The sequence below is a fragment of the Nannospalax galili genome, unplaced genomic scaffold (genome assembly GCF_000622305.1).
Source record: "Nannospalax galili isolate Female #2095 unplaced genomic scaffold, S.galili_v1.0 scaffold1436, whole genome shotgun sequence".
Taxonomy (NCBI): domain Eukaryota; kingdom Metazoa; phylum Chordata; class Mammalia; order Rodentia; family Spalacidae; genus Nannospalax; species Nannospalax galili.
In genome coordinates this window covers 152,868-176,102 of record NW_008338997.1, presented here as the reverse complement: position 1 = coordinate 176,102, position 23,235 = coordinate 152,868, and the positions used below count along the sequence as shown (strand labels likewise).

At 49.5% G+C, this 23,235-nt stretch overlaps 1 protein-coding gene across 7 annotated transcripts in view; it reads right to left on the bottom strand.

Moving 5' to 3' along the window:
• Positions 1-23,235, bottom strand: part of Smarca4 (SWI/SNF related, matrix associated, actin dependent regulator of chromatin, subfamily a, member 4) — a 95,661-nt gene that overhangs the window by 9,982 nt on the left and 62,444 nt on the right. For 3 of the 7 annotated variants that reach the window (XM_008833551.3, XM_017798287.2, XM_017798288.2), the window contains 7 exons: positions 22,740-22,906; positions 19,885-20,048; positions 17,138-17,365; positions 16,767-16,865; positions 16,461-16,538; positions 15,655-15,873; positions 7,020-7,282 (listed from right to left, as the gene is read on the bottom strand). In XM_008833551.3, the coding sequence (XP_008831773.1) occupies positions 7,020-7,282; positions 15,655-15,873; positions 16,461-16,538; positions 16,767-16,865; positions 17,138-17,365; positions 19,885-20,048; positions 22,740-22,906 (1,218 nt within the window). The remainder of the gene's footprint in view (positions 1-7,019; positions 7,283-15,654; positions 15,874-16,460; positions 16,539-16,766; positions 16,866-17,137; positions 17,366-19,884; positions 20,049-22,739; positions 22,907-23,235) is intronic. The other 4 variants (XM_008833554.2, XM_008833555.2, XM_008833552.2 and 1 more) reach the window with 3 other exon arrangements.

The window sequence follows — 23,235 nt, the reverse complement described above, 5'->3', positions numbered from 1 at the left end:
TGGGGCTTTGCTTGGAAGCACAGAGGAAATGTTTCCTCTGTGTTGACCCTCCTTTTTGCAGACTGGCACTGGTTTGTGTTCCTCTGGTGGGGTTTCCATGACCTTCCTGAAGAAGAGGACCGGTGATTCATCACAGTTACAGAACATGTCAATAGATTCCTGTAGTGCCCTGGGACACTGTCAACATTCCAGGTCAAGGAACAAAACTGTCCCTTCAGCCCCTTTGCCCAGATTAGTATGGGTCTTTACGTATGGTTATTAACCACTTAAGAAGGTCAGTGTTTGGGTTCCAAACATCAGCAGTTTCCCCCCTCCCCAACAGGGACCTCATCTTGACCTTTGGAGTCAAGGGAAACAAACTCTCCTGAGAAGCAGCCTGCCTCTCCTCTGATCTCCAAAGATAAGCAGATTCTACCTGTTAACCAGAGATTTTAGAAGCTGTTTATCACAACAAGCTTTTCTCTTAAGAGAGAAAAAGTAAACACTTCCACACCCTAAAGCCCCCATATATAAAGTCCCAGCTCACAACCCGTGGACTGACATCTTTCCCTCCCTTCCCTGCTTTCCCTTCCCTGCTTTCCCTTCCCTTCCCTTCCCTTCCCTGACATCTTTCCCTGATGGAACATCTTTCCCTTCCCCGAGGGAAAGGTGCCCTGTGCAAAATAAATCTGTATCCCGCTGAGAATTCCATCTGTGCCTCGGTGCCTCATCCATCCGCTCGTGCTCTCCATCCGCCACCTCTCCATCCCAACTTTTTAACCTAACAATCCGGGTGGTAGTTTGATGTTACTGCTGGCAGGCACTGAAACTGTCCAGTGTTGAGTATTAAGCTGGTGGCTGTGGACACCAAGAGTTTGGGTTACATTTCTGGGGGACACTGTGATGGTTAGTTATAACTGTCAACTTGATCTACTCTAGAACCATTTGGGAAGAGTCTGGAGAAGGGACTTGAGGGACTGTCTAGATCAGGCTGGCCCGTGGGCATGCTTGTGGGGACTGTCTTGATTGTGTGCACTGATGGCAGAAGACCTGCCCGAGATGAGTGATGCCATCCTGGGGTCCGGGTCCTGCATCGTGTACAAGGGAGCCAGTGAGCTGAGTAGAAAGCACACATGTACTCATTGCTCATCGGATGCTCGGTGACAGGACTTGACTGTTGGTGACTGGCCTGTGATGATGGACTGGAACCTAGAGCTGCTGAATGAAAAGAAACCTTTTTGCCCTTAGGCTTTTGCCAGGTGTTTTATCACAGTGTTGAGAGAGGAAATTCTCTAGACATCGAGTGGGCAGTGGACAACAGGGCTGGCTTGTCTACCTGAGGAAGTCACTATAGCTCACTTTCCTTCCTCAGAATTCTTCAGTAAGGCATCTCGGAGGTGTGATCCATGCTTCTAGGTATGCAGTGAAGCAAAGCGAAAGGTTGTCAGAGACATGTATCTTCTTCTGAACAGTGTTAGTACCAGCTTTTGCTTGTGTTCCAAGTGGGGGGTAGGTGGGGCTTGATGAATGGGAAAGCGCTTGCTGGACAGGCTCACTGAACCACAGCTCAGTCTATGGCTCATTGAGGAAATGTCTGCCCAGCATCGCAGCGGTTGGCACCCCATGGGCTTTGGAAACATCCATGACTCTCTTCTCATGAGGTCAGGGCAGTCTCCTCCATGAGATTTTCTCCGAGCTGTCCTCAGTAACCCCACCCTGTCCTGCCTGTCTTCCCCACACACAGCAAGCCACGATGCACAGACTGTACCCAATTGTCCAGGCCTCTCACTGGCACGGGAACAAAGCTGGGTTTCTACCAGCTTGTCTCTGGCTGAGAAGCCTCCACTGCTCCATATGCTGAGAGATTCCTATATATGATCATGTTGCATGGAAGATGAACAGTGACCCCAGGAGCTCCCTGCAGCACACCATGTGCCCACAAGCACCTCTGTCATTGTGGACTTGTTCTGAAGAATGCTTTGCGAGCTAAGAGCTGAGGGAAATGGGGTGGGGGTGTGTGGGAGGAGAACTCCCAGAGCCAGGAGCAGCATGAAAGGGGCTGGGATTAAAGGAATTCAAGACACAGATTGTCACAGGTAAACAATGGAGTCTGAACTTGAGGTCTGCTTTTTTTCCCCTTCTGGTCTTTTTGAGACAGGACTTGGAACTCACTATGTAGAAGGGGCCGGCCTTGAACTTAAAGAAATCCGCCTGGCTCTGCCTCCCAAGTGGTGGGACTAAAGGCCTGCACCACCAGACCCAGCTCTGAACTTGAAGTTTAAGAAACTCTGATACAGGCTGGGTGTGGAGGCACATGCCTTTAATCTCAGCAGGGAGGCAGAGGCTGGTGGATCTGTGTGTATTCTAGGCCAGCCTGGTCTACATAGTGAGTTCCAGGCCAGCTGGAGCTACAGGAAGACCCTGTCTCAAAAAGACCAAAACAAACAAACACACCTCAAAACACTCTGATGCTCCTCCATGAACCTTAAGGACCTCAACACCTTCATTTGGAGAAGAGAACCTGAGCACAACCTGGGATAATAGACGTCTACGGTGCTAGTGGTGGCTGCTTTCCTAGGCATGCACACAATGGCTTTTCAACACTACAGCACAGGCAGGACTTTGCTGTCATAGGCTGAGAATGAAACAGGTGACCACAGGTCCATGGAAAGGCTGGCATAGCTTCCCCAGGTCACTGAGGCCAGAGGCAAGGCCAGAGGGAGGCCCAAGACCTGTCCCAGTGCTGCCTAACAGGAGCCCACACTAAATTTATCGATAGCATTTATCAAAGGCAGTAACCCAAACAACAGAGTACACTTCAATCCTCTTTTGAGGTGGCAGAATTCTGACCCTGTGAGCAAAGGGGCTCTAAGATGCTCTGGCCTAGTGGGAGGAATGAGGTGGGGTGTGTGGGGATAAGTGGGTGTGGAGACTGTGCCTCTGTGGTATACCTGCACGGCTCAGGCAGGGGTTCAGCAAGAGGGACTTGGGAACCTCTGCTGAATGGCTTTCCCAGGGGTACAGGCTACTGTGGACTCAGGGGGAGAGAGAGGGAGGATCCAGCTGCTCAGGACTCCATACAGCTCGCCTGTCATTCCTACTTGTTACCATGAATCTTTGGCCTCCGTGCCATTGAACACCAGCTGCCTGCTTTTCTTGGCCCGGGCATGAAGCCCTAAAATGCAATCAGCCTTACAAGTAGAACAGGTGGAGCTGCTTCTGGTAGAGTCTAAGGTAAGCTCACAATCTCTAGGCCCAGGGCTATTCCATTCATGATTTAGTCACACTGGAAGCCCAGGCACTGGCTTGGGGCTCACGTGATGCCTCCTTTGGCCAAAGTCTGTGAAAGGCCAGCAGATGGTACTGACTACAGACCTGGAGCCTGTGGCCAGAACTTCCAGTTAAAATGTACACAACCCTAAAAGGGCAAGGCCAGATGTCACTGGAAGGCTGAAAGCTGGAGAGCCCTGGGGCTAATCCCTTGCATTAGCCCTTCCCAACTCCCTTCCCTGGAGGGGCCTGAGGACAGAGGCAGGTTGTCTCTACCTGGAAGGACTGATGTAAACTGCAGAAGTACCCACTGCTTGTCTGTTTTTTTCTTACACAAAGCACAGCCTATTCCCCTGAAAAGCACCTGGCTCCAGACTCTGTAGGGATTGGTAGAGAGCAGTCAGCCTACAGAGAATCCCTGGTCAGTGCTGGAGCTCCTCTACTTTCTCCCAGCCCACATATTCTGAATCCAGCTTCTCCAGACCCCATGTAGACCTCCCACTCCTGTGTGCAGACTTAGAAACTGAGGCACAGGGATATGGCAGAATTCCGATTTCTACAGCACACAAAAACCTCCAGGCAGAGGGGGAACAGGGTCCATAAGTGCCTTGGAGTTCAGCACCTGAGTGTCAACTGCAGATACCATCTCCCTTGGCCCTGAACTGAAATCCAGTGTCTATCTGGGAGGTCGAACATGTTCTCAGCATAGTCTTAAGTTAGAGGCTCAGCACCACCATGGACACAGCGTACATGGCATCGAGGGTTCTTCCCTATGAACCTTCCCTGAAGGTTCCCAGCACCTGGCAGGTCTGTAGCCCTGGGGACAGCTTAAAGTCCATAGTGACCCCCTTGGGGCAGAGGCCATGGTGGTGCGCCCCTACTGTGCACACTGCTCTGAAACCTGCCTTCACATACTAAGATCTGCTTGCTGCCTTGGCTTCTCCATGAGCCAGGACCAAGTCTGGCCCTTTGTTAGAGGGACCAATCCTGGGGTCCAGCCTTAATCTTCACATGTTTTGGTTTTAAAAAATAAAGACTCTCATTTCCCATTTTTTTGCAGTGTGGACTTTGGCTTGTGTGTGCTGCAGCGCTATGTTCTTTAACATGGAGAGAGAGCCATGACTGCAGGGAGATGCTTGCTTAGCTGTGGGCAGATGGTTGGCACAGGGTCCTTGGGGATTCCTAGGTGCTGGTGCACACTCCTAGAAGCCATAGCTTGTTACAGCTTCCTGTGTCCTAGACACCAGTGCCCTCTGGCCTCCAGTCCTCTGCAGACACTGTCCCCTCTGCATGACACTCATTCCTACTCTTATCCCAAAGTTTGCCAGCGGCCACCCAAGCCAAGCCCTGAGGCAGTACTGGGCATATGGAACTGCACAAGTCAAGTTTCCTCCTCCTCATTCCACAGGAGGAAGGATCTGCACAACACGCCTCAGTGCACATGGAGCCTTGTGGATCCTGTATTGTTCTGTGCACCACAGAGTCTGGGGACAGCCTGGGGACAGGTTCTGCCTACTGTGTCTGAGTTAACAAACACATGACAGCTAACAACTGTCTATAACTTCAGTTCCAGGGGATCCAACAGCCTCTTCTGTCCTCCTCGGGCATTGCACGACACGGGTGCACTTACCTACGTGCAGGCAATACATGAATACACATTAAAAAAAAAATTTATTTTGCTTGCCAGGCAGAGCTCTGTGAGTTCGAGGCCAGCCTGGTCTATATAACAAGTTCTAAGACAGCTAGGGCTGCAAAAAAAAAAAAAAAAAAAAAAAAAAAAAAAAAAAATTTTTTTTTGGTGGGTGTGGTGGCACATGCCTTTAATCTCAGTACTTGGGAGGCAGAGGCAGGCGGATCTCTTTGAGCTCTAGGCCAGCCTGGTCTACTTAGTGAGTTCCAGGATAGCTTGGGGGGGGGGTCACAAGTGCACCTGTGCATGCAATACTCATGGAGACCAGAAGAGGGTGTTGGATACCCTAGAACTGGAGTTAAAGATGGCTGTTAGCTGCCATGTGAATGCTGGGAACTGAACCTGGGTCCTCTCCCAAGAGCAACCAGTGCTTTTAGCTGAGCCAGTCCTCCAGTGCTTCTCAATGTATTTGGCCTCTGCCTCCCGAGTGCTGTGTATTTTGCTATTTTATACTTTATTTACTGTGTGCATGGGCACACATGTGGATATCAGAGGACAAGCTGTGGGAGTCAGATCTCTTCTGTCATGTTAGACTCCAGTGCAGCAAGTGCCCTTACCAGTTAAGCCATCTCAGTACATCCCCCCCCCCCCCCCCGCCGGAGACAGGGTCTCACGCTGCCTAAATTTCACAGAGATCCACCTGTTTCAGCCTTCCAAGTGACAGGATTAGAGGCGGGTGCCACTACGCTAGATGGAGTCAGTCTGGTTTTAAAGTGTACTTCCCTGAGGAAGAGCTGATCTCAAAGGATGGGACTCTAGACCGGCTGACTAGATCCTAGTGGATGAACTGAGGGACATCTGGGGACACTAGCTTTAACACAAAGGACAGAATGTATGAACTCCAGTTGGGGGGGGGGCTATAGGAGGGTGCCAAAGGGGAAGGAGGTATAAAGGCATCATATTTAAAATAAGTATTTAGCCGGGCTTGGTGGCGCACGCCTTTAATCCCAGCACTTGGGAGGCAGAGGCAGGTGGATCTTTGTGAGTTCGAGGCCAGCCTGGTCTACATAGTGAGTTCCAGGACAGCTGGGGCTATAAGGAGACCCTGTCTCAAAAAAACATAAATAAATAAATAAATTAAATTAAATTAAATAAGCATTTAAGTAAGCTATTCCCTATAACACAACAACTTTTTTTTGTGTCTGGGTCTGGACTTTTTCTCAAGAGGTGAAGGCAACAAATTGAAGTCCATGCTCTTTTCATGGACTTGGGGATGGAACTTAGTCATAAGGCTTGACAGTAAGTGCCTTCACATACTGAGCTCACTGGCCCAATAAACTAATCTCTTGAAGGCCAATTTGCACTCCTTGATTTAGGTGTTATAATCACAGTCCCTACAATGTATCACTAGCTAAGACTTCCTGGGTTGTGCTGAAGGCTTGCAGTTTGCTCACTGTCCCCTTACGCTGATAAAACCCTCCTATGCCTTGCTTCTCACAGCACTAGAAACATCAAACTGTCCAAACTGCTTCATTAGAGGGATGGCACTAGCCAGGGTGTGTCAGAGAAGACGTCAGGGAAAGGACATCAAGGGAGTTCAAGGCCTGATGCTCAAGTCTGTGCTATGTGCATGTGGTCAGCCTAGGAATCACAGCTGACTTCCTTAAACATTACATACCACCCACATTTGGATGGCACAGTCCACTACCAGCCCCAGCCAGTGGATCCTGGCAAGGAACTGGGTCTACAACCTCCCAACACACAGCCAACCGCAAGGGCACAGAAAGAGCCAAGAGGGTGGCTAGGGTACCAGACATAGGAGGAAAGTATGGCCATGTGGCCTTCTTGCCATGGTCCACCCAGCCATGTGCTTAGAAGCCATGGTGTTCTTCTTGCCAAAGCCCAGAGCACAGCTGTACCTGCTGTTGCTACTGTGGGGGAGACATCTCTGGCCTGTCCCTTCCTCAGAGCAACTGCCCCTCAGCACTTTTGCTGATGCTTACACGCCTGTCCCTCCCTCCCACCATTGTGGGTGACACCTGTGTGCTTCCCTGTGGGGGCAAGCATTCAGTACTGGTAAATACAAGGCCCCAGGCTCTGCTTCTGCACTGACAGCCCCAGGCGGCTTGGCTCTGCTTACCTGTCCTTGTACTTGATGACAGCATCCACAATCTTCTTCATCTTCTTGGTGAGGCTGGGTGGGTTTGGGGACAGCTTCTCAGCAGGTGGCCGGCCACGCTTCTTCTGCTTCTTGCTCTCTTCATCCTTATCTCGGCTACGTGTGCTGGTGGTTGGGGTGGAGGAGCCGGCCTCGCTGTCGCGCTTGCGCTTCCGTGAGGATTTCTTCTGCCGGACCTCCTCTTCGATCTCCTCCAGCGTGCCTTCCTCGATGGCCTTCAGGGTCAATAGTGGTAAAATAGGACAGCCAGCACCCAAGTCGACAAAGAGAGGCCTCGACACGTGCTCCTGGGGCCTGGCTGGGGTGGGGGTGGGGTGCAGGCCACCACACTGATGGCCTTCCAGCATGGCTGACTCAAGGCATGACACTTACCACTAATTTCTGGCAAGCAAAGGCCAGAGCTGCCCCAAATGGATGCCCCACCCAGTGCTATCCTCAGAAGACTACCTGCTAGATTGTCAGTTAGGGACTGGAGTTTCAGTGCATGGGAACCCTGAGGGAGGTGGCCTGCACATGACACCTGGAAGAGCCTATCCCAAGCTCTTCCCATCTACTTACATTAAAAAACCATGTGCATGTATGCTTTGTACATGTGTCACAGCACACGTGTGAGAGTCAAGAGAACAGCTTGTCCGAGTCTGCTCTCTTCTTCCCAGGGATTGAAGTCAGGGCACCAGGCTAGGTGGCAAGTGCCATTCCCTGAGCTGCCTCACCAGCCCTTCCATCTACCTTTTGAAATTATGGTAAACTGAATATAAACTGTTTTATATAGTTCAGTACAGAGTGCTGGCACCCATCATTCCCAGAACCCTCATTGTGCTCACAGGAGCACCCCAAACAGCCAACACCAAATGCTCTTATTGTGGGTATTTCTCCTGTCCCTTTTTATTTTATTGTATTATTGTTTTCTTTTGAAGCAGGGTCTCATGTAGTCCCTGAACCTCCCGTCTCCACCTCCAATACACACACTTGGATAACAGGCCTACAGGCACGCGCTACTATGCCGAGCTTTCCTATCATTTTGTTTGGTTTTGAGACAGGGTCTCCCTGTTGCCCCAGCTGGCCTGGATCTCTGTGAGATTCCCTGCCTCTGCTTCCTGGGTGCTGGGATTAAAAATGTGTGCCACCATGCCCAGTTTCCTCTCGTTTTCTATAGTATCATTTACTTTCCTGTTCTCTGTTCTGTGGTGCTGAGGATGGGGCCCAGGTGCCTAGCTAAGCACTCGGTCAGGGAGCTGCACCTGCAGCCCTGACAGCACAGCCTACCTTGTCTGCCGAATCTTCTGTTGTACTAGGCACCCTAATTCAATCCCCACCAGTTCTTTCTTTTAAAAGGCTTTGTCCACTGCATCCTGATCACCTGTACCCAGACTAGCTACATTCTCCAGCTTAGTTTGTTAGACCCTCCACAGGCTGTTCCCACTCCTGCCTTGCCCTTGGCACCTCTGACTGCCATAGACCTGCCCACTACCCTGACAAGTATACCACTCATCAAAGTTTCTTTTTCCAACAGATGGAGACTATTACACAGTTCCACACCTGGTCAAACACAGGAGAGTATGTGTCAGTCTGAGAGATGCCCAGCCCTAAATGACACATTTACAAGGATCCTCTATACCCAAGGGTCAGGGAACACAGTGAAACAGGATAGAGAGGTTATCAGTGCATCCCTCAGCTCTCCTTGGCAAAGTTTCCTCATCTAACAGTGTGTAATGCACAGAGAAGCCACAACTGGTCAAGGTGTAGAGAATAAGAGACTGCAGAGTGTGTGTTCCTGGATAGGACTCCTGTATTAAACCTCACCCACCCGTGGCTCAGGGACCACCATGGAAGAAGGGGTGGAAAGACTGTAAGACCCAGGGTTGATGCATGAACATAAGAAAACAAGAGTCGGGGCTGAAGAGACGGCTCAATGGTTAAAAACACTGGTTGTTCTTGCAGGACACCCTGGTTCGAATGCCAGTACCCACATGGCAGCAAACAAATGTCTATAACTCTAGTTCCAGGGGATCCAACAGCCTCTTCTGTTCTCCATGGGCATTGCATGACATGGGTGCACTTACCTACATGCAGGCAATACACACATACACATAAAAATAATTAATAAAATATTAAAAGAGTAGATCTTCTTCAAAGGAATGACTCTAGATAGGCTGACTAGATTCCAGTGGATGAACTTGCACCGAGGAACATCTAGGAAAGAAATCTTGACCAGATAGACCTTCACATATATGACAGAATGCATGAAATCCAGTGGGGAGGTGGCTATGTGAAAGGGGTCTAAATATGATTAAGATTTATTGTATGAAATGCACAAAAACTCAGTAAAAATACACATTACCCCCGCCCAAGGGCTGGAGAAATGGCTCAGCGGTTAAGAACATTGACTGTTCTTGCAGAAGACCTGGGTTAGAATCCCAGCACCCGCATGGCAGCTAACAACTGTCTGTAACTCCAGTTCCAGGGGATCCGACAGCCTCTTGTGTCCTCTGCGGCACTGCACCACATGGGTGCACTTACCTACAAGCAGGCAATACACACATACACATAAAATAAAAATAATAAATGAAATATTAAACCCTCCCCACAAAAAGATTTGTGACCAGTCTAATGTGGGGCCACTAGTAGACCAGCCAGTGGTCCTAAGTGCTGAGCCGTCTCTCCAGCCCAGCTTTCTGTTGCAGTGCAAGTCCCTGATCCCTGCGCTGCGCATGGCCATGCTCTGCTTTACTGTTCCTCTCCCTCATCAGGTGGACTGCCCAGGTGAAGCGGCTGTAATAAAGGGCATGCTAATAATCATTTCATTTTCAGAGATCTGAACCCAGGGGATGGAAGGCAGGCTTTGGGGGGTGCTTGGACAGATGGACCCTGGCTCTCTGATGGTCACACATCACAAGTATGGTGAGGAGAGTGATTAGGCCAAATTTCTCTGAGGTGACAAGTACAAGTACAGTGGGGCCAGATAAGAGTGTGAAGGCCCAGGGAGCGGCAGGACAGATAGCTGTGGGCCCTGCTGCACACCCAAGCATGAGCAGTGCACATACAACCAGTTAATGTTTTTTAGGGGGTAGCGGACTTGAACCATGGGCCTCGTGTATGCCAGACCGGCTCTCTATCACTGAGCTACAGAGCCAATCTTCTTTTTGGAACCATTGCCTTCTCACTGTGGATGTGACCATTTAGGAATTGGGAAGGGTATCATTCTGCATCAGTGGCCTGAACTCAACATGAGTATGATATCTAGGGAGGCACAGAAGAGGCCATGCAAGAGAGGTGGCCACAAGCCAAGAGCTGCTGGTGTCAGTAGAAGCTGGAAGACCCAAGGCTACAGTACAGGATCCTGAGAAGGATCATGACCTATGGCAATTTGTTTTCAGATTCCTGGTTCTCAAACAGCACAAAATGTTTTTTTTGTGTGTGTGAGTATGTATGTGTGTGAGAAAGGCCACAGTTACGGTAGTGTATTATGGATTACAGCAGCCCTGGAAACCGACTATAAGGGCCAGCCCTGTTCAAATTAGCTCAACGGCTTCTGGAACAAACAGCACCAAAAAGGCTAGCTAGAAAACGGGCACTATTTACATGCCCAGCAGCAGCACAGTAGAGGATTAGTTTTAGATTTTTTATAACTATATATCGGCATTTTTTTTTTCTTTTTTTTTTTTCCTGTCTTTTTGAGACAGGGGCTCTCTGTAGTCCCAGCAGGCCTGGAACTCACTATGTAGACCAGGCTGACCTTGATTTTCTGATCCTCCTATCTACGCCTTTTGAGTCTAGGATGAGAGGTATGTGTCAGCATACCCTGTCTTATAAATTTAATAAGATGTGCTGAATATAAAAAGTATGCTCTTAAGCCAGGTATGGTGGTGCACGCCTTTAATCCCAGCACTTGGGAGGCAGAGGCAGGTGGATCTCTGTGAGTTCAAGGCCAGCCTGGTCTACATAGTGAGTTCTAGGACAGCTGGGGCTACAGGGAGACCCTGTCTCAAAAAGACCAAAAAAAAAAAAAAAAAAAAAAAAAAAAAAAAAAAAGTACGCTCTTCAACAAATGTTTTCGGGATAGTTGGGAAAGTTATATACAACATGTGAGGTTGAAGCCCATTCCTCACACCATATATAAAACTGTAACTCAAAATGGATCATATAACTAAATGTATGAAGTAAAAAATGTGACGGCTGGGGACTTGGCTACATGGATAAAGTATGTAGATGCTGAGGAACTGATTTTGGACACCCAGTACCCACATCAAAGTTAGGAATGGTGGCAGAAATCTAACGTGTGTGTGTGTGTGTGTGTGTGTGTGTGTGTGTGTGAGTGCGAGAGAGAGAGAGAGAGAGAGAGAGAGAGAGAAAGAGAGAGAGAGAGATAGGCAATCCTGGAGTTTGATGGCTGGCCATAGCTAATAGGCAAGTGCAGGTTCAGGGAAGAGACCCTCTCTCAAACAGGGTGGAGAAAGAGAGGAAGGCATACTGGCCTCCACATGTGCACGCACACACATGCAAATATAAGAAAACTTAGAAATATGCTGACTTTGGCAGTACTTATACTAAAAACTGGAATGACACAGAAAAGGTAAGCACAGCCCCTTAAGCAAGGATGACAGGAAAATTGGTGTTCCAAAATCAGAACAACTAGGGTCTGGTTAAACACTGGCTGCTCTTGCAGAAAACCCGGTTTCCAGAACCGACATGGTGGCTAACAGTCATCTGTACCTCAGAAGGATCTAACACCCTCTTTTGACCTCCACAGGCATTGCACATATGTGGTACACTTACAAACATGCAGACAAAACACATACACAAAGTAAAAATAATACAGTAATTTTGGGGAAAGATTTTTTAAAAAGGAAGTAAAGGCTAGGTGTTGATAACACATGCCTTTAATCACAGAACTTGGGAGGTAGAGGCAGGTGGCTCTCTGGTCTTCTACAACTGTAATCCCAGCACTTGGGAGGCAGAGGCAGGTGGATCTCTGTGAGTTCAAGGCCAGCCTGGTCTACACAGTGAGTTCCAGGCCAGCTGGGGCTGCAGGGAGACCCTGCCTCAAAAAAGACCAACCCCCCCCCCAAACAAAAAAAACCACCAAAAACAACAACAGAAAACCACGGCATGGGTGTGCCCCACAAAATGAATACACAATGCCCCAAAAGTAAAAAAAAAGTGAAAAAGCAAAAATTTAAAAAAACCCACAGAAAAAAACAAAACAATTCTTGCAATTAAGATAACACATCTTATTGGGTGTGCTAGCACATGTCTTTAGTCCCAGCACTGGAGGCAGAGGCAGGAGGATCTTTGTGAGATTGAGGCCAGTATGGTCTACATAGCAAGTTTCAGGCTACCTGGGACTACAAGGAGACCCCGTCTCATAAAGACCAGACCTGAGTTCAGTTCCTGCCACCCACACTGGGTGGCTCACAACTGCCTGTAACTCTAGATCCAGGGGAGATGATGCCTTCTTTTGACCTCTGTGGGCACTGTACTTACATATACATATTCATACTCAAGATGTACATACATATGTATAATTAAAAAATAATGTGAGGGGGAGCTGGAGAGATGACTCACTGGTTAAGAGCACTGGCTTTTTTTGCCAAGGACCCAGGTTTGATTCCCAGCACCCACATGGTAACTAACAATCATCCATCACTCCAGTTCCAGGGGGTATCCAATGCCTTCTTCTATCCTGTGTAGGAACTGCACAACATGGGCACACTTACATACATGCAGGCAATACAATTATACACATAAAATAAAAATAATAAATATTTTTTTAAATAAAATAAAATGATGGGGAGAGATGGCGCCAGTGGCTGAGAGAGCTTACTGCTTTTACAGTGGACTCGTGTTCAATTCCTGGCACCATCTTGGGCAATTTACAACTGCCTGTTACTTTGGATCTCAGGGATCCAATGCCTCTGACTTCCTTAGGCACTGAGACATGCCCATACACACAATTAAAGTAAAATAAATCTTGAATTTTTTTCTGTTTGCTTATTTTTGAGACAGGGTCTCCTGTAGTCCCAGCTAGCCTGGAACTCAACAAATAGACCAGGCTGCTCTTGGTTTCACAGTTAACTGCCTTGCCTCCTGGGTGCTAGGAATAAAGATCTGTGCTACCACATCTGGCAAAAATAAAATAAATCTCAAAAGAAAAAAGATGTTACACAGTACCAGGGAGAGAAATGTAAATTTAAACCACAAAGGAGGGCTGAACCCAAAACTTGAGATGTTAACGGTGGTGAGGTGGTGGACAACTGGGACCCACACAGGCAGCTGGTAGGAATTTCCAGTCTTCTGAAAAGTTAATACAGGACTGTCTATTGCAGCACGGCCATTCCCAGGTACATACCCCCAAGGGAAAGCAGTACACATACAACCTACACAAAACTTCAGCACAGCTTCATAAAGCACTGTCCTCTGAAAGGAAGCGCCATGATGTCTGTCAACTAGTGGGTACAAAAACAGTGTATAGTATCCCATACAGTGGGAAATACCAGCTGCAGGAGGATGAGGCACTAAAGGCAACTCCAGGGATAGTGCTCAGAGCTTATACAAGTAGATGGGCTTGGTGGTACACGCCTTTGATAACTGAACTTGGGGAGAAGACACAGGGAGATCATGGATATGAGGTCAGTGATTCTGAGGTCAGCTGGTTTACCCAGTGAGACCTATTCTCAAAACAGTAAGTTAATCAATCATTTAAAAATACACCAACAGGGGTTGGAGAGATGGCTCAGCGGTTAGGAGCACTGAGTGTTCTTGCAGAGGACCCGGGTTCGATTCCCAGCACCCACATGGCGACTCTGAATCGTCTTTAACTCCAGTTCCAGGGGAATCTGACAGCCTCTTCTGACCTCCGTGGCATTGCACAACACAGGTGCACTCACATACATACAGGCAATACATTCGCACACATAAAATAAAAATAATAAATAAATTATTTAAAAAAATACACCAACAGTAAGAAACAGCAGGATGTTAGGGATGCACTGGGGGGCAGAAGAGGTAGGAATTGGGGTGGTGGTGGCCCAGGCAAGGAGATCAAAGGTGATAACAAAGCCTGCTAGGCAGAGCAGGGCTTTAATTTACAAAGTGATACTGACAGTGGGTGCTGCCAGGCTCTGGCGGGATATCTTCAAAGTGTGCTGCCTGTGGTATCAAAACCACATCTCAAAAATCTGCACACAAACTGCGCATGGTGGCACAAACTTTAACCCTAGCACTAGGGAGGCAGAGGTAGGTACATCTCTGTGAGTTCAAGGCCAATCTGGTCTACATGGCAAGTTCCAGGCCAGCTAGGATTACAGGGAGACCCTGTCTCAAAAAGACCAAAACAATTTGCACACAAAACTCAGCAGATAGGCTAATTTTAACTGAAAGCCATTCAGTGCTTTGTAGACACAGAGCAGTGACACTCCCCCAGTAGTGACAGCCCTGCTGAGTACTGGCGGGCAGCTGAGCCCACATCTTTCTTGCGGTTCCTATTCTGGTTCTGGAGTATTCTGAGGACTAGTGCCCCATCCTAAGGTTTGCCAACTCCATGACCGGTTTCTTTGAAACAAAAGTCTTGCCATGTAGTCCAGGCTGCCCTTAAACTCTTGGCAGCCTCCTGCCTCAGTATCCTGAGAGTTGGGATTACAGGCCTGCATTCCCACACCAGCTTTCCAGGTGTGCTACACCTCCCACGGACATACAGTGCATGGGGCAGGCATAGTGGACGAGGAGGGGCTGGGGCTATTCTGCAGCAGAGCAGGGCCACATGGCTCATTCCTGGGCATGGCATCACACAGTGTGGCCAATGGTTGCCACCTGCTTTCCGGAAGAGCTACTTCCCGGGGTTATGCTGCCTTTTGTGCTGCCTTTTGTTCTTTCTTTTTCTTTCTTTCTCTCTCTCTCTCTCTCTCTCTCTCTCTCTCTCTCTCTCTCTTTCTTTCATCTTTTTGAGACAGGGTCTCCCTGTAGCCCCAAATGGCCTGGAACTCACTTTGTAGACCAGGCTGGCCTTGAACTCACAGAGATCTGCCTGCCTGCCTCTGCCTCCTGAGTGCTGGGATTACAGGAGTGCGCTACCACGCCCAGCTCAGGGTTTATGCTTCTAAGAGCAATGCCAACCTTGATGCCAGGCACTCGGCACAATGCCCCTAGGCTAGGAAGAGCTCATGTCAGAAGGATGCATGGTATCACTCAGCTCTGACCTGTCTGCTGCCATCTGCCAGTCTGTGCCTAGAACAGGAAGCTTAAAACAGGTAAGGATGTGAACCCTTAGCTTTCTTCACAGCCAGACAAGGAGCCTGCTGCTGGCTGACTTTAGGGTAACTCGTTGATCGTTTATTGGGGTCTCTCACTACAGCCAGCCTGATGAAGAACTAAAGCTCTTGTACTTAAGAGGGCCCACGAGAGCTCAGCAACAGCTTATCTGTTCTCTGTGGCAGTGATGGAGACAGGACAGATGTCCCTGGGCCTGTCAGAAGCCCCATGTCTGCTAAAGGAGCCAGCAATATGGGAAGGCACCAGCTGGGATGGGCCCAGGTGGCCTGCCCTCTGCTCCCAGCCCTGCCTGGCTTGGACTGTAGCTGTGGCCCTCTCTGGCATGTACCTTGAGCCACTGCTTCTCTGTCAGCGAATCACTGTAGTCCACCTCCTTGCGATGGCGGGAGCCACGCCCAAACATCTTCTCTTCCTCCTCCTCACAGGTGAGCCGTTCTACCTCGGCATCATCCTTAATAATCCAAGAAGGGAGTTCATCCTCCTCCATCAGGCGTGGCTTCCGCTTAGGGTTGCGGGCCTCTTCACGCCGGCGGTCCAGGTCCATGCGCTGTGGTGCGGGGTGGACAAAGGGAGAGAGAAGTTAGCATGGCTGGGCCAAAGGCACTGAGAGCCTCCCAGGGCCAGTTCACTGCCTGCAGGGATGTGTGGCACTGTGGACATACAGAGGAGTTTCAATCTGGGAACTGATCTGCCTGCTAATGCAGACCCTAGTGAAGGTTCTGCCCTAGGGGACCCTAGTCAATCATTCAAGGCAGCATGTCTACGGCACAGCCTTGGAGGAAGATACCAGGCTTCCTGGGCTGAAAGGGTCCTACCAGAACTCACGCCAGCACCCAGTCGCATAGGGGATCTGTGGCCAAAGCTGTTGACAGCCCCCTGGCCCTACAGTGCCTGCTCAGCTCCCCTAGAAAGGGAAAGATCTTGGGCTTACTGTCCACAGGGTGTGAGGGTCACATATAGAACGAGGGCAGTGGTGTTCTGCTGTCCCCACGATATACTCAGAGTCCAGGGGAGACAGATGGGTAAGTTGGAGGCATGAGTGAGCCAAGCCCATGGAAAACACCAGTTGTGTGAGTTACTGGGGGTGTCACATGACCACTGAGACCCTGAGTGGGTTGAAGGCCGGCTGCTTACCATGAAAAGGTCAAACTCCTCCTCGTGCCGGGCGATCATCTGGTTGACTGTCTCATCGTCAGGCACCTCATCTTCCTCCTACAAGATTGCAAAGCTTTAGTGTGACTGTGGTGAGGCTGGGCTGGGCGGTGGCGACCGTGGGAGATGAGCTGACGGTCCTGGGCCGGCTGCAGTGGAGGGTCCCACATGACAGCGAGAGGCACACACATACGCACACGCACACTCCGTGGGGTTAGGCCCTTGCTGGGCATTCTCAGCAATAAGCTGAGGATTGAGTGGGCGTGGAGACTGAACTACCCCTCTCACCTTTAGAGGTGGCTCCTCCAGGTCGGGGTTGACGCCCGCTGGCGGAGGGGCAGTGTGGGCGAAGCTGGCACTGCCGCTGCCCGTGCTGCTGTGTCTGCTCTGTGGATAGATAGAGGGCTTCAGTCTCCAGGGCTGTCAAGCCGGCCTCTGTCAGCAGCAGTTAAAAAACCACTTCAAAGGGAAAGCAAGTGTTCATCTCTTTCCGCTCAGTCCATACTCCCTTTACTCCAAAGGGATGCAAAAAAAGAAAAAAAAGAAAAAAGAAAAAAACAAAAAACAAAAAACCAAGAATGCAAAAAAGGTACGAAACCAAAAATGAAGCCGCTCATGCGTCCACCACTCACACAGGGAGGGGCTGGTGCTGTGCTCACCTCGTCCTGCTCCTCGTGCTCCAGAATGGCCTGCAGGAAGGCACGCCGCTCGTGGCTTGATGACTTCTGGTCGAACATGCCTGCCTGGATCACCTTCTGGTCCACATTAAGCTTGTATTTAGCGGCAGCCAGGATCTTTTCCTCCACGCTGTTGACCGTGCAGAGGCGGAGCACGCGCACCTCATTCTGCTGACCAATGCGGTGGGCACGGTCCTGTGCTTGCAGGTCCTGGACAGAGGAGCTGTGTCAGTCCACAATGACTCTTCCAGGAATAAGACTCAGAGCCTTGGACTTCTGGGCCACACATGCTGCTGGCCTGGCCTTCCGCCCACCAGAACCAGTAGCTTCATGAGTAAGGAACTAACAGTAACGCTAGTCACCTGTACTAAGGGCCTGATGGATACTTTTTTTTTCCTTTTTAAAGGCTTATTTTATTTATTTACTTAATCTTATTTTTAAATTTTATTTATGCGTATGGGTCTGCATATATTTAAGTGCAGCATGCATGAGCAATGCCTGTGTAGGTCAGAAGAGGGTGTCAGATTGTTCAGAACTGGAGTTAGACTGCTGTGAGCCGCCATGTGGGTGCTGGGAACTAAGTTCTTAATTGCTGAGCCATCTCTCCAACCCTGTAAGATTTATTTTATTTATTTTTTATTTTTTGTCTTTTTGAAGCAGGGTCTCCCTGTATCCCCAGCTGGCCTGGAACTCACTATGTAGACCAGGCTGGCCTTGAACTCACAGAGATCCACCTGCCTCTGCCTCCCAAGTGCTGGGACTACAGGTGTGTGCCACCAGGCCTGGCTATAAGATTTATTTATTTAGGGTCTCCCTGTAGCCCCAGCTGTCCTGGAACTCACTATGTAGACCAGGCTGGCCTTGAACTCACAGAGACCTGCCTGCCCCTGCCTCCCAAGTGCTGGGATTAAAGGCATGTGCCACCACACCCGGCATAAGATTTATTTTTATTTTATGTGTATGGCTGTATTGCCTGTATGTGCTAAGTGCAGCTGGGTTGTACAATGTCCGCAAAGATTAGAAGACTAGATCGGATCCCCTAGAACTGGAGTTACAGATGGTTGTTAGCCACCATGTGGTGCTGGATCATCTGGAGCAACCAATCCTCTTAACCGCTGAGCTATCTCTCCAGCCCCGATTTATTTTATTTGTAATCCTGTGCTCTTCTTGTAAAAAATTATTTTTCTTTTATGCGTATTAGTGTTTTGTGTGTAAGTACACCACATGTATGCAATGCCCATGGAGGCCAGAAGGGAGTGTCAGATCCCCTGGAACTGGAGTTAAAGACAGTTATGAGCTGCCATGTGGGTCCTAGGAAGTGAACCTGGGTTCTCTGCAAGAGCAGCCAGTGCTCTTAACCACTCCAGCCCCAGATGCTTACAGAGGAAAACCAGTAGGGTTATGTTTTGAGCAACACCTATCTTTGTTCCAAAGTTGGGCTGTGTCACAATATGGACACCCTTCATAGTGCTGTGTTGGCATCCTGCCTGGCTGTGGCTCTGGCTCTTGTGTAGTTGGTAGCCTGGGCCTGGCCTAATGTCTCTGTGCCTTAGCATTCACTATGTGGATGCATGGTGTTCTCTTGACTTCAGTGGCTCTGCTTGACTACTGTCACTACCTGACCATTTCTCAGGAAATGGCCAATCCATAGGGTCTGGGTAAGAGGTATACCCAGACTCAATATACGGACACAGTAACTACATAGGTCATTTATACATCAGACAATTTGCACTGGACTTGGTAGGCTGGGGAAAGGATATGCTGGAAACCATGGGCAGGAAGAGCCGGTTGCACACAGCAACCAGCATATGAAAAGGATGCTCTTGTGGCTGCTGTTTAGGACTAAAGTGATCGAAGGTCCTTGCACAGGTGCCATGAGAGAGACTAGCAAGGTTCCCTAGGGGTTGGTGGTCACTGGATACACAGAATATTCAAGGCACCTGTCCACTGGGATTGAGGGAAAACGTATTGGGGCTGTCAGATTTTCAAACCCCTGCAACAGAGGGGACAGCCAGGTAGCTTCACGTGTCCTCTGAAAAACTGACCAACAATGACTGCTAAATAGACAGTTGTACGCTGGAATGCACCACACTACCTCAAAGGCCACACCTGTGTGCATGCCTAACAGATGGGGAGTGATGGGACTGGGACACCTCTTCACTTTGCATATTGGTAATTGTACTGTTGAACTAAACTGAGAATATAGTGCCTTATAAAATAAGATAGGGCAAAATTGTACCATTTTCAAACCATTATTAGGTGTATGAAACAGCATGTCCTGGCTGTGATTAGGGCACATGTAATAAGGGAGGAAGAGAGAGTGAGCAGAGCACAGGGTTTGCCTGGGTCTGGCAGGGCTGTATCCAGTTAACAGTGATCATCTTTGGTATGACTGGGCAAGTCTCCTACTTTCTTCCCAGAGAGAGCACCAGAGAGAAACCCAGAGAGAGCACCACAAGTGACAGACAAGTGCTCTATCACTAGGCTTGTGACTCCTTACACCTGGCCAGGAATGAAAAAAAAGTCTATCACTGGAAAAAGTGTCCCTAAGTGACACATAAATATTGCCACTTTGAGAAACAGGAGAAATAACCTGTTGGGCTCTGTTCCTGGACCACCTTGGGCTAATAAGTACAGTTTCCACAGCTCCCAGGCTATGGGAGTGCATGAAGGAGGAACAGTGGAGAGTGATGTCTCCTTTCCTCCACTCTAGGCCCCAGTGCTTTTACCTGGTGGGGGTTCCAGTCGCTGTCAAATATGATCACAGTGTCTGCCGACTGCAGGTTGAGGCCCAGGCCCCCAGCACGGGTGCTGAGCAGGAAGATGAAGTACTCAGAGCCAGGTTCATTGAAAGTTTTCAGCAGCATGCCCCGGTCCTCCGCTTTTGTGGTTCCTGATAGGAACAGGGAAAGAGGGTCAGCAGGGTGAACTGGGGCAGGAGACACAGAAGAGCTCATACCGTGACAGCAGGGCCAGTGCTCCAGGGCCACACAAGCCACAGCTGCATTCTACATGGTGGGACTTGGAGGTGCAGTATGTCACTACTGAATGATGCCAACACAAGCCTCACTGACTAGCCATGTCCTATGTGCACAAGCCACTGGAAAGGGACATGTTGACTCTAGCTCTTATCCAGGTGACACGGCTGCCATCCTAAGACCTCCCAATTCCATTTAATCTGCCCACATGATGGCTGGATACTAAGTTACTGATGAGGCCAAGTAACACAGAGCCTCAGCACGGGTGGCTGAGGTGGTGGGAATGAGTTACCAGTCTTGGGGCTGGTGCAGGTGCTTGACCCTCTTATAGTGGGTCTTTCTGGTTCTGAAAGAATCTCCTATACACAAGACAAGGTCACTTAATAAGGACTTTGGCTGGTGTGGTGCATGCCTTTAATTCCAGCACTTGGGAGGCAGAGGTGGATCTCAGTTCAAGGCTAGCCTGGTCTACATAGTGAGTTCTAGGCCAGTCAATAGCTACATAAAGAGACCCTATCTTTTTTAAAAAATATTTTTATTTATTACTTTTATTTTCCATATATGAGTGTATTGCCTGCATGTATGTAAGTGCACCTATGTCGTGCAAGGCCCGAGGAGGCTAGAAGAGGGCGCTGGATTCCCTGGAACTGGAGCTAGAGATGGTTAGTTGACACGTGGGTGCTGGGAATTGAACCTGGGTCCTCTGCAAGAGTAGCAAGTGCTCTTAACTTCTGAGCCATCTCTCTCCAGACCCTATTTTTTGTTTGTTTGTTTGTTTTTTTTTCATTTCTTTTGGTCTTTCTGAGACAGGGTCTCCCTGTAGCTCCGACTGGCCTGGATTCACTATGGAGACCAGGCTGGCCTCGAACTCACAGAGATCTGCCTGCCTCTGCCTCCCAAGCGCTGGGATTAAAGGCGTTCCCCCCCCCCCCCGGGATGGCTTTTTTTTTTTTTTTTTGAGACAGGGTCTCCCTGTAGCTCCGACTGGCCGGGATTCACTATGGAGCCCAGGCTGGCCTCGAACTCACAGAGATCTGCCTGCCTCTGCCTCCCCAGTGCTGGGATCAAAGGTGTGTGCCACCACGCCTGGCTTTTTTTCTTTTTTTTAAGATACTGTCGGCTGGGCATGGTGGAGCTTGCCTTTAATCCCAGCACTTGGGAGGCAGAGGCAGAGGCAGGCGGATCTCTGTGAGTTCAAGGCCAGCCTGGTCTACATAGTGAGTTCCAGACCAGCTGGGGCTACAGGGAGACCCTGTTTCAAAAGGAAAAGAAAAGAAAAGAAAAGAAAAAACGACTCTTAGCCAAGGACAAGATGGGTGCCCCACTCCTATATCCCCACGATAACAAGACTGTCAACAGGAATCTAATTGCCTCAGTCTGCAGCCAGCTCTGAGGAATCACCATAGTAACCCAGAGGCCACATGCATAGGGAAGCAGAGGAGCCCACTGCAGCCCTCCGCAGGCTGTACCTCATGCTTGTCATTCATGGGAGGAGACAGCTCTATGGCGTTTCTCTGATCTCCTGGATTTCCTCTACTCCTCTATCAGTTTTTCTGCCTATGGCGGTGACATTATACATATGGCACCCATAGCAGAGGCCAAGCAGGCAGAAGTCTTTGGGCCCTTCCTTGAAGGGACAAGGACATGCAGATCAGAGGTCATGGTGCTCATAAGGACAGGAGGGGCAGCTGGAAGCAAGGACACGGTGCAAAGGGGACCTGGACATGTGGACCTCACTACTGCTATGGGCTTAAACATTTTGACGCCCGAGCTGGGTAAGCATACAGTCAGATGTGAAGGTGGTCCTGGGGCATTGTTGACTAGGGACTGGTGGTATGAGATGGGTGTAAAGGATGAGTTCTAGTCAGAGTGTTCTAAGTAAAGATCTGCAGATAGACAGAAGGATGAGCCTGGTAAGTGCGGACTGGCAGTTCCCAAAACCACGTCCCTGAAGACTCAGTGAAAAGAGGTCCAGGGGCTGGGGCATGGAGGTCTAGGCCTTCCTGACTACTTACACTATCAGCCATATGGGCCTCTTCCTTCATGAAGGGTGGGGAAGTAAAACCATACAGTGACGGACCACAGGGCCAGTTGGGACGAAGCTGCCTGTGTACCACCTGACCTTGCCTAGTGATGCCAGTGCAGTCAAGTCTTATTCTAGCTCTAGACCAGGTCTGTGACAGGCCACAGCCAAGTAGCTAAAGGACAGCGGGCTGTCCTAGGATGTGCGTGCATGCATGCGTGTGTGTTTGTGTAGGAAATCTGAGGAGTGGCCAAGATGGAGGAGAGTGTGCACCTGAGTGTAGCTCTGCCAAGGCCAGTGAGCCCTTGTGCTCAGTGCACAGGGTCTTAGCAGTGCACTAGTGCCCATGCTCATCTGACAAGGGTTTGTGTGATTTTAGCTGAAATGACACTGCAGTGCCCTGGACCCCAAACCCAGCACCACAGTGAAGAGATGCCAGCTATCAGGAAACTCAGCCACATCCCAACACATACAGGCACTCCTCCCCATCAAGGTGGCTGTGATGCTGCTTGACCCTGTGTCTACTAGGCTTAGAGGATGTGGGCCTTGTACAAAGCCCTCAAGCAATTTGTCTACTACTCACCATCAAGCCTGAGATATTTGAAGCCACGGTATGCAAAATAGTCTTCCATGATAGTCATGAGGGAGGTCATTTGGCAGAAGAGCAGCACTTTATGATTGGTAGCACGCAGCTTAGGCAGAATCCGATCAAGAAGTTCGAATTTCCCTGAGGCACGGTACAGGTCCAGTCTGGTGTTGGCAGGTGAAGGGAAGGACATGTGAGTTCATAGACGGTATGTGGCCATCTCCAGGTCACCTGGCAGATTCAGGGGCAGAGAGCTGGCTTCCCAGTCAGACCCTACCCATAGCTTCAGCTAAATTCAGCTCACTCACTTAGGGCCCATCACCAGTAACCAAGTATAGGTCATAGGGGTGAAGGAAAGGAAGTGTGATTGGAAACAATGGCCAGAAGCTAGGTGAAGCGGCACACGCCTTTAGTCCTAGCATTCAGGAGGCAGAGGCAGGCAGATTTCTGTGAGACTGAGGCCAGCCTGGTCTACATAGTGAGTTCCAGGCCA